The following is an 11089-nucleotide window of genomic DNA, read 5'->3' as shown; positions in this document are numbered from 1 at the left end:
ACCGGAGGCCACCCCATCCCTAAATCCCTTAGCCCCCGTCCGTGTCTCTCCTGGCCTCTGTGTAAGGAATCGTGCGTGGTGCTGGGGCTTTCCCCTCGGATCAGATCCGATAATGCTTCTGCGCAGGCATGAGTTGCTCTACGACGACGCATCCACGGCCGGCCCCTTGGCTTGCTTATGTGCACGTCCATGTGCCGCCTCTTGCACGGCTGCGGATGGCTGCTTGTGCGGAAAGATGCATCTGCCCAAGAGGATCCGCTCTGATCCTGAACACGGCGGCCCCTGCCCATCAGATCTGGCGTGTTTTCCATCCAATTCTTGGCGCACATTGTTGCTGGCGGCTGAGGCGCTGCTTGCTGGTGCATACATGATGGTAGGCCAGGGGCCATTGGTGCTGCGGGCTATGGCGCCCCGGCTCAGATCCAGTCATGTCGGACCCTAGGCGATGTGCCTTGGCAGGGCCCTCTCCAGGAAGGTAGCAGTCGGCGTTGGTTTGCTCGTGGTGAGCACTTCGGCATGCACCGACGGCCTTGCCGCGGATTGCAGTAGCCACCGAAAGATCTTTGTGAGGGTTTCTCTCTTCATATCCGGTAGTTGCCTACGACGTTGAGATGCAAGCTATGGACAATGACTTGACGCAGAGGTTATGGTTGTGCGGCGAAAACGGTCGGTTCCTTGCCCACCGCAGGTAGCTGCTGGAATCATGGAAAAGTGGTGGCGACAATACATGATTGATTTCGATGGTGGTGAGTACCTGGTCTCGAGCTCCGGGGTGAAAACCTAGGTTTGACCTGAGTTGGTTATACTCCCTCTGTCTGAAAATACTTGTCGTAGAAATGGGTACAAATGGATGTATCTAGAACTAAAATACATCTAGATATATCCATTCTCCAGACAAGTATTTCTGGACGGAGGGAGTACCTGGCAGTGACGATGTTTTTTGCATTGTTACCTTGTTGAAGGCATTGCTCGGATATGCTTGCATCGGTTCTTCAGAGTGAAAACTTAGAATCTGACTTTGGTGGTTGGATCCAGTGACGACGGCGTTTGAGCGTCGCTCCCTTCCTAAAGGCGTTACTGTTGAAGAACCTTGTTGTCCTTGTGGTATCATGAGATGGTTGGTGCGAATATGGCCATTGTTGTAGTTTGTCGAGAGAGGATTTGATCATTTTGGGGTTTTTTTTATCGCTTAGGCACAGCTTTAGTCTTATATGAGTTTGCTAGTTGCCGGCGTGTTTTTATTGTGTGTGTTGTGTTGACTGTGTGCATGCTAATTATGCAGAGGCCGGGTGTATGCTCACCGTGTTTGTATCATTTTGATACTTTATTTTGAATGAATAAAATTCATCCTTTATCGAAAAAGCCGTGGTAGTAGTACGAAGGGTGAAACGGGCATATATTACGCACGCAGACGAAGTGCCAATGTTATCGCGGATGGCAAAGTGCCATTCCTCTAATTAAACGGGCAAATTTAGCAAGAAAATAAGTAAACAGCGTAGATTTGGGTAGCGGTAAAAAAATTCTTTCACTGTGTTTTGCATCAAGTGGCCGTGGAATGATTGAGGCGCATGCTTTGCTTTTACACAACTGCACTTGGAATGATTGAGATGACGTGTGCACTGTTTTTTGCTATCGACCCTGTCTTTTTTTCTTATTCCATTGCACTCGGGCGTCATTTGCACAACAGAGCTCGCTGTTTGTGCGTGCAAGTTGGGCGCTTTGGGACAACCTCTGTTGTTACTGATCGGCTGCTGCCAACGCATGGGTGCTTAGATAAGGTGCTAAGCACATTAAATAGCTTAGCAACTATACTCCTCAATACATAGAAACAGTGCACACGTCATCTCAATCATTCCATGGGTGGGATCTGAACCAAAATTTTCCGTGTCTTGGGTTGAAGAAACTAACAAGCAAACTGGGCAGGCTTCCCCGGGTTATGAATTGAAGAAACTACGTAGCAGAGTAGAAAGGCTTTGCTCGGAGTATGAGAGAATGAGAGGACATCAACAGAAGAGAGAAAATGAATGCAGCAGCAAGACGGAGACCTTGACCTCACCCCCCACTGATTGAGTCTGCCTCGCCTCTCTTGTTCCTTCTCCGCGTTGGTCTTTCTCTCCCCATCTCAACCAGCGGCTCCGCTCCGTCGATCCACGCTGCTGCAGCTGCTGCTTCCCCACCATCGCTGGCTGCTGCTGCTGCACCTACGTCGGCTGCTCTTCTTCCATCTCCTCCCCGTTGAAAGCCTGCTGCTGCTTCGTTGCTTCACCTGCCTGCTAAATAAGGTTTGTGCCCCTGTCTCCAGTCCAGTCGCCTCTTCTAGTTTTATAAGTTGACCGGCTTCGGATGTGTATATTTTATATATAGTCTTAGTGCAATTTGACTAGCTTTGGATCTTGGGGCAGATCTGGAGTTTGGAGCTTTGGATCTAGCGGTGGATCTGGATTTTATTTCACTTCTTTCTGAAAAATGGTGGATCTAGACGACAATAACTGAAGTTAATTAACTCTGGATTTTCTAACGGTCCATCATTTCAGTTGGATCCAAGAGGAGCACCGGCGCCGCCACGGCTGCATGTAGCATGTTTCTACTTCTGGAGTAACGGCCGCAATGGAAGCTGTTTCAGTCACTCTTCCAGCTCAGGTACTGAATCTTACAGCGTTATGCTTCTACTCTGAAAATCGTTTGAAATGAAAATCTGCTGTTATTGGTACGGATGGTCTGTTGAAGTCCCTGGCCCCATTTGTTTCTTGGCCTTTTTGCTACTGAAACTCCATTCATTCAGCGGGTTGTTACATGTTTCAGGTGCAGCACAAGCATAACTAGAGAGCCAAGATAGATAGATCCTTGTCCGGATATCTCAACTAGATGGCTGGAATAATGGTGAGCGCTTCTACCGGGGTGATGAACTCTCTCCTGGGTAAGCTGGCCACCCTGATGGGAGAGGAGTTTGCCAAGCTAAAGAACCTGAGGAAGGAGGTGAAGCACATCAGCGATGAGCTGAGCAGCATGAAGGATGCTCTAGAGCGCCTTGCAGATGTGGACGAGCTTGATATACAGACTGCAAGGTGGAGGGACGCGGTCAGGGAGATGTCTTATGACATTGAGGATATTATCGATGACTTCATGTGCAAAATTGGGGAGAAGAAGAAAAAATCTGGGTTTGTCCACGACACTATTCAACGTCTGAGAACTTCAAGGGCCCGTCATCAGATTGCTGGCCAGATCGAGGACATCAAGAAAATCGTGCGTGAAACAAGTGAACGTCGTGAGAGGTATAAGGTCGATGTCCCCACATCGTGCAATGTGGCTGTTGACCAACGGGTTGTCGCTCTCTATGAGGATGCAGCTAAACTTGTTGGTATGGACGGCCCAACCAATGAGGTTGTCAGTTGGCTAAAAGATGAGGAGAAGCAGTTAAAGGTTGTATTAATTGTTGGATTTGGAGGTTTAGGTAAAACGACACTCGCCAAGGAGGTATACCATAAGCTGAAGGGGGAATTTCACTGTGGTGCATTTGTGCCAGTGTCTCAAAAGCCAAATATTCCAAAACTTCTGCATAGTTTGTCAACCCAACTTGGTTGTCAACAATCTTTTCATGACTGTGAGTTAAATGTTCTTCTCGACCAAGTCAGAGAAAATCTAAAAAACAAGAGGTACTGATTCTAACTTTCTATATTGTTGCTAGCTATTCTCATGCGCCTCTGGTACTTAAATTTTCTTGAAGATTCATAAGGGGTGAATCTTTGTTAATGAATATTAGCATACATTACGGTCTTTATGTACAGCTCTTTTCTCTATTATAGAAAGTGGAAGTAATGTTTGGCTCTTCCCGACTTTGGAGTGCGGATTCGTAAGTTTGTTATACAAAGCAACAGCCTTATCTAAGTTGAAAAAAGGGACTATTTTCAGAGTTCAAGATTTAGAGGAAATCACTAGATGATTCTAATACGGCCATGGGATGCTTTGAGTTTTTTATGGGATGGACTTGAGGACAGTTCAATGAAAAAATTGTGAAGTAGTTCCAGTGTAAACAAGATTTAGTACAAACTGCATTCCCATGTAAGTCAAATTTGATTAAATAGAGTTAAACCAATACCAGCTGACTTATGTAGCTTATTGTGTTCTAATGTAAGTCAAATCTGATTAAACAGAGTGAACTTTGTACTATGCCCGTATATGTATTGCCACCAACATATATCTAGTGCCACCAAAGAACAAAGGACAATAATATAAAGCACTAGGTATGGAGTCTTGAAGTCTTCTCAAAGTACTAGGTACATGCGTCTTTAAAAATCACTATAAAAGACTGTTGTCACTTGTGTCGTCACAACTATACCTAGTAACCAAGGAAGCACTCTTAAGTTATATATAGTAGATCATCACGGATTTACTAGTAATCACTTATAAGATCGTTTTTTTTGAAGATGCATACTGAATCCTCTTCTCTTTGTCAAAGATTTTTCAGATAATCAACAACATAAAAATATTTGACAGGCTGCTTTTTCCGAAATATGCTTTCACATTATTGCCTATAATTATAGAGAAGTCAATTAAATATGATTATGTCATTTCACTCCAGAGTACCGGTTCAATAGCTAGTCAGAGGGCACATTCCTCTCAGCCCTATAATATATTACACCAGTTGCAAAGCATGGCCCTCATGAACATTACAAAAAAGATATGATTTACGACCTAAAACATAGACAAGACGGTCACTAGATGATCCTACAAACATGAAAATGAAGAAAAAAAAGGGGTTATTTTGCGAGTTAAAGCTTTAGAGGATATATGCCCAATATATATCTAGTACCATCAAAGAACAAAGGACAATAATACGAAGCACATGGTACATAGCCCCAAAGAAGATCACCAGATGATCCTAATATATATGAAAACGGAAAACGTAAATACTAACATGGAGATCTTCACTTGTTCCATGAGTTACTTGGGGTTGAGCATGAAAACATTTATATATTAAAAGTTTGCACAGTACTTTCAGTTTACACAAGATTTATATCTAAATTTCATTTGCTAACTAATACAAGCTAATTAATGGGGCTTATTTTTTTCTAAGATAAGTAATATTTGATTAAATAAAGTAAATGTGCACTATATGTGTCTAGCAAAGTCTACTGCTCTCCCTTCATCACGTGTTGTGACTCTGCAAACTGCTACATATGAATGAGTTGTACCATGAAAAATATTAACAAATAGATTGCTGACATGGCAGGAAATCATATATGAAACATGAGACTAAACTAAGACCATGAGGCTATGGTTCCATAGCATCATGAAGATGAATAATTTGAGAGACAAGTAACATAACTGTGCAATAGTTTTCATCCCAAAAAATGACTACCTAAAAACCAAGCAAATTCACGAACAAAAAATAGTTTCCATTCATCAGAACACTGCAAAAAATAGTCACCCACTAACTTTCAGCTAATTTGGCCCTGATTTTTCATTCACTTGGGGGAAATGAATGCCGAGCACCACACGAGGAGAGGTGGAATAAATAGGAAAATTGTGACAGTTTGACTTGGTACATGCTCCCTCTGTAAAGAAATATAAGATCATTAGATCATTTTAGTGATCTAAATGATCTTATATTTCTTTACAGAGGGAGTATTTGCTTAAACAGTTAAACCATGCTATAAAAAATTAAAGATCAACTAATATTGTGAATTGTTATGTTCTTCTATATGTTAATTAGTATTTAACTGGATGAAAAATGTTTTTCGTCTGCCTCGAACCTTTGGAAATAATTTGATAGTTTTTTATTATTTTACTTATCACTTTATTGATTATGTTGCAGATATTTGGTTATCATCGATGATTTATGGGATGTATCGGCATGGCGTATTATTAAATGTGCAACAACAACAACAACAAAGCCTTTAGTCCCAAACAAGTTGGGGTAGGCTAGAGGTGAAACCCATAAGATCTCGCAACCAACTCATGGCTCTGGCACATGGATAGCAAGCTTCCACGCACCCCTGTCCATAGCTAGCTCTTTGTCGATACTCCAATCCTTCAGGTCTCTCTTAACGGACTCCTCCCATGTCAAAATCGGTCGACCCCGCCCTCTCTTGACATTCTCCGCACGCTTTAGCCGTCCGCTATGCACTGGAGCTTCTGGAGGCCTGCGCTGAATATGCCCAAACCATCTCAAACGATGTTGGACAAGCTTCTCCTCAATTGGTGCTACCCCAACTCTATCTCGTATATCATCATTCCGGACTCGATCCTTCCTCGTGTGGCCACACATCCATCTCAACATACGCATCTCCGCCACACCTAACTGTTGAACATGTCACCTTTTAGTCGGCCAACACTCCGCGCCATACAACATTGCGGGTCGAACCGCCGTCCTGTAGAACTTGCCTTTTAGCTTTTGTGGCACTCTCTTGTCACAGAGAATGCTAGAAGCTTGGCGCCACTTCATCCATCCGGCTTTGATTCGATGGTTCACATCTTCATCAATACCCCCATCCTCCTGCAACATTGACCCCAAATACCGAAAGGTGTCCTTCCGAGGTACCACCTGGCCATCAAGGCTAACCTCCTCCTCCTCACAGCTAGTAGTACTGAAACCGCACATCATGTACTCGGTTTTAGTTCTACTAAGCCTAAACCCTTTCGATTCCAAGGTTTGTCTCCATAACTCTAACTTCCTATTTACCCCCAGAAAATAATCTTGGTAGTAGATTAATAGTAACTACAAGAATCAGGATTGTGGCTGAGGCATGTTGTTTCGGTCACCACGAGCACATTCTAGAAATGAAACCTCTTAGTGGAGAAGACTCAAGGAAATTGTTTTTTGATAGGATATTTTTCTCTGAAGAAGCTTGTCCAGTTCAACTCAGACATGTTTCAGTTGACATTCTCAAGAAATGTGGTGGATTGCCACTTGCAATCATTAGCATATCTAGCCTATTAGCAAGTGGAAGTTCCAACCAAAAGGAGAGATGGGAACATGTACAGAATTCTTTGGGGTCAGTTTTGGGCACAAATCTCACCTTGGAAGCAATTAGACAGATCTTGAACCTTAGCTACAAAAATCTTCCTCACCACCTCAAGACATGCTTCTTGTATCTTGGTATGTTTCCAGAGGACTCTGAAATACTGAAGTATGAATTGGTAAGACTATGGATTTCAGAAGGCTTTGTTAGTAAAGCACATGGACAAAGCCTAGAACAGACTGCAATAAGCTATTTCAATGAGCTTATCAACAGGAGCCTTATTCAACCTGTAGAAATTAAAACGGATGGGACAGTGTTAACTTGCAAAGTGCATGATATGTTGTTGGATCTTATCTTGTACAAGTCTGCAGAAGAGAACTTTATCACTGTAGTAGATAACCCAGATTCCGTTGCAAGACAGCTTCAAAAGCCCCGTCGGATGCTCTTCAGCTTGGATGGTGCAACATTGCCAGGGGTCGTCAATATGTCAGAAGTGAGATCGTTTGCAAACTACAGAGGCTCCATGCACATACCTTCTCTGGCAGAGTTCAAGTATCTTCGAGTTTTTATTACTGACTTTACATCTTTTTCTGCTGATGACAACCGGAAAATTGACCTGACAAGATTGTGTGAGTTATATCAGCTGCGACATATACGGATTCGCGGCTGTGGTAAGTGCCAGCTACCAACGCAGATTAGAGGGCTACAAAAGTTGGTAACATTTGATATAGATGGGTCCTGTATCCCAACTGATATTTTCCACCTGCCGCACTTGTTGTTTCTAAATGCTCCAAACGTTGAAAGGCTGCCGGAGGGCATTGGTAAAATGACATCCCTACAACAGCTGCATAATTTTCACACACTGTGCGCCTCACTTGACAGTGTCAAGGGCCTTGGAGAGCTCACCAATCTGAGTATTCTATGTCTCGGAACTGGTTTTTCTGAAGATGTGGTCATAGATGCTCTAAACTCTTCTTTGGGAAAACTTTGTAACCTCGAGTGGCTGCACATATTCACACCTTCTGTTTCTTTTATACCTGAGACAGTAACCTTGTCGTCTCCTCCCCCCAACCTCGTTACACTCTACGTGTTTCGATGCTTCAGGGTCCCTATCTGGATCAAGGAACTCCATAACCTCCGGTCCTTGGATCTCACTGTTAGGACACTGGACAAGGATGGTGTTGGTATTCTTGCGGAGTTACCATCCCTTATCGACGTGGAATTAAAATTTAGTAGAGCCCTGGAAGAAACAATTGCCATCTATGGGACAGCATTCCCAATCCTAAAAAGGTTTGATATCAGTGGGGGTATCATGCCACAACTAATCTTCCAAGCTGGGGCAATGCCTAAGCTCCAGAGACTCGATCTATCATGGATGAAGGACGAGAGCGCCACACCTACAGGTATCGAGCACTTGTTAGCGCTTGAAAGAATCGGTGTAAGATTCCGGAGTAGTACTGAATCTGAAAAGAGAAGCGCGGAGTCAGCCATCAGGAGCGCTATCAGCATGCATCCCAACCATGCTCACATTACAATCGATGTATGATAATCCTCGGTAACAGCCTCGAACAGCAGCTGGTACGTTCAAATTTCCACCTCCAATCTCCAGCTGGTCTGTCTGTTATCTCTTTCCTCGTAACTACTGGGTGATGTCCGTAGTTTGGGTTGTAACATTCCTAATGCCGTACCTTTTATTTACTACTTTCCTGTACCTTCTTTTTTGGGTTCTAGCAAGACCTTTTTTGGGTTCTTTCCTATGCTGACTCAAAAACTGGAGATGCTTCATTTAAATTGAAAATTCGGAGGTCTAACCGACATTTCTCTGAACATTTGAGTTGTTATGATTTCCCATATGAATGGTGATTAAACAAGTTTCTGCATATGTCTAGGTGGAGTGTCCAATATGATTTGAGGTGCATATATATAGCTTCAAGTAAAGTAGTTTAATTATATATATGTTGGCGTTGTTTGATTAGTTGGCGAACGAGTAATTTTGTGAGTTCAACTATTCTCATAGACACTGATTTTCAGGGAAGGGACTGGAAGCCGATTCTGTTCCTTGGAGCAAGAAGATGAGATGCGTGGAGGAACACTGAGGTGTCACCAACCTTTATGCTGCGTTGTAGCTGATGGCAATGGATTAGTGCATTTTATTCCCGCCAGGAATATCGAGCTATCGCTTTGCTTTGTGCTATCTCCGAGTTATCTCGTCAAACTGTTTCTCCTCTGTCTCTAAGATGATGCATGATCACGTACGCTTTGCTTGGTTTTCTCCTGTACTGTAATAAGGCTTGATGGTGGGAAGGAGTTGGCACTTGTTACTCACTCCCAACTTGACTAGCCAGAGATTATATGTTGTATGTATGTGTGCTTTTTACATCAAACTGATTTGCTCTTATTTATATTCAACTGAATATTTATTCATTGTACTATTTGCAATTCTCAGAAGGACGGTCGAGATGTTTGTATTCCGCTACATTAATTCCTATATATGCGAGTTTGTGTTGTATCGCCTGATGTTCTATCCTTTGCACATGGATGTCACTGTATATTTTGTCTAGACAGACGTTGTGCAGGCAGCAGAGCATCCGAGCATGCATGGGAAAGTTTCTGAATGTTAGACAGTGGACTTCGTCAAGGCTGCATGCCCACGATCACCGCACGATCCAACCCACGTTCTGGTCACAGCCGTGCTCGGCAAACTATATGTACTCTCCTCTGTACCTTTGTAATGCAATGAGAAAACCATTCCAATAGTTTTACATGGTATCAGATACTCGATCCCCTTCCGCACGCCCACGTTCGCCATGACGAACCCCGGCGATTAACTACCCAACAGCGGCGGCCCGCCAATTCCTCCTCTGCCTACCTCCGGCGGCCACAGCCCTCTCCACCTCTCCCACTCCCCGGCGGTACGCCGCCGCCGCCTCTCCCTACTCTTTCCTTTAGTGACACCATTACGGACATTACCCCTTTCATCCCCATCCTCCTAGACCCCCACAGCCATAACTACTACCACTGGCGACATCTTTTTGAGATCCACCTCGGCCGCTGCGCGCTTCTCCACCATATCTCCGGCGACGTCCCGCAGGCTCCTCATGACCCGCGCTGGCTCAAGGACGATCTTGCTATCATCCAGTGGTTGTACACCTGCATCTCCATGGAGCTTTTTAACCTCGTGGTCACCGACGGCACCTCTGCCCGCGACATTTGGATCGAGCTTCACCGGCTGTTCCAGGACAACCGCGACGCTCGCGCCTCTGCCCTCAACACGGAGCTGCGCACCATCACGCAGGGCGACCGCCCCGTTGGTGTTTTCTGTCAGCGCATCAAGGCCATCGGCGACGAGCTGCGCGAGCTTGGCGAGGTTGTTGCTGACCGCTCTCTCCTTCACGCGCTGATGGGCGGCCTCGACGATCGCTTCGCTCAACAGGCGACGCACATCCCGCTCCTCCGTCCTCTGCCAACACCGGCGGAGGCCCGCTCCATGCTGCAGATGGAGGAGCAAAATCAGCAGCACAAGGCCAACACACCGCGCCTATTCCACGCGGCGCCTCGTCCCGCTCCCACTCCGCCCGCTCCGGCTGCTGCTCCACCGCCGCCGCCCCCGTCTCAGCCACCACCGGGCTGGCGTTCCAGCCCGAACTACAAGGGCAAGAACCCGATCTACCGGCCGCCCAAGCACGGCGGCACGTCTTCCTCATCTGCTCCAGCGCCGGCCTCACCATCGCCGGCTCCTGCACATCCGGTGGCACCCTCCAACCCGGATCCTTCTGCATGGCGCCCCTCCCATGATCCATGGATGGGCTTAGTGCAGGCCTGGCCCATGCCTTGGTCCGCGCCCTCACCATACGGTGTCCCGCCGGCTTACAGCGGCGCATGGGCGCCCGGTCTTCGCCCTGCAGTTGGTGCACTCGGTCTCCTGGGTTCCCGTCCTCCACCGGCTGCCTACACCGCCTACGCGCCTCTGTATCAAGTCGCCGCTGCTCCCACGGCCTACTCCATGTACCCCTACGGCGCTCCACCACCGGGCTGGGATCACGCTGCATCGTCGGCGTCCTCTTCTGCCTCGCCGCCTTCGTTTGCTACGCCTACAACGACTGCCACCACTCTGGCTTGGGACCAGG

General features: G+C 45.9%; 1 protein-coding gene across 2 annotated transcripts; it reads left to right on the top strand.

Annotated features, from left to right (window-relative positions):
* Positions 1-1832: 1832 nt before the first annotated feature.
* On the top strand, positions 1833-9397 carry LOC123189716 (disease resistance protein RGA5). 2 transcript variants are annotated; one of them, XM_044602194.1, is made up of 6 exons: positions 1833-2282; positions 2403-2640; positions 2803-3653; positions 5816-5875; positions 6678-8540; positions 8994-9397. In XM_044602194.1, exons 3-5 carry the CDS (start codon positions 2866-2868, stop codon positions 8506-8508), a joined length of 2679 nt encoding a protein of 892 aa, XP_044458129.1. In that variant the 5' UTR covers positions 1833-2282; positions 2403-2640; positions 2803-2865; the 3' UTR covers positions 8509-8540; positions 8994-9397. The 2 variants fall into 2 exon arrangements, with proteins under 2 accessions (XP_044458129.1, XP_044458128.1); XM_044602193.1 differs by having other exon boundaries at positions 1834-2282; positions 2535-2640.
* Positions 9398-11089: the final 1692 nt, after the last annotated feature.

The sequence above is a fragment of the Triticum aestivum genome, chromosome 2A, assembly GCF_018294505.1.
Source record: "Triticum aestivum cultivar Chinese Spring chromosome 2A, IWGSC CS RefSeq v2.1, whole genome shotgun sequence".
Taxonomy (NCBI): Eukaryota; Viridiplantae; Streptophyta; class Magnoliopsida; order Poales; family Poaceae; genus Triticum; species Triticum aestivum.
Note: the sequence above shows the minus strand (reverse complement) of the source record. Positions and strands in the feature narration are given on the sequence as shown.

Coding starts and splice junctions, on each gene's coding strand:
- LOC123189716 (XM_044602194.1), top strand. CDS start 2,866: ATGGCTGGAATAATGGTGAGCGCTTCTACCGGGGTGATGAACTCTCTC. Junction 3,654..5,815: donor GAAAATCTAAAAAACAAGAG/GTACTGATTCTA, acceptor ATTATGTTGCAG/ATATTTGGTTATCATCGATG. Junction 5,876..6,677: donor TGGCGTATTATTAAATGTGC/AACAACAACAAC, acceptor TCTAACTTCCTA/TTTACCCCCAGAAAATAATC.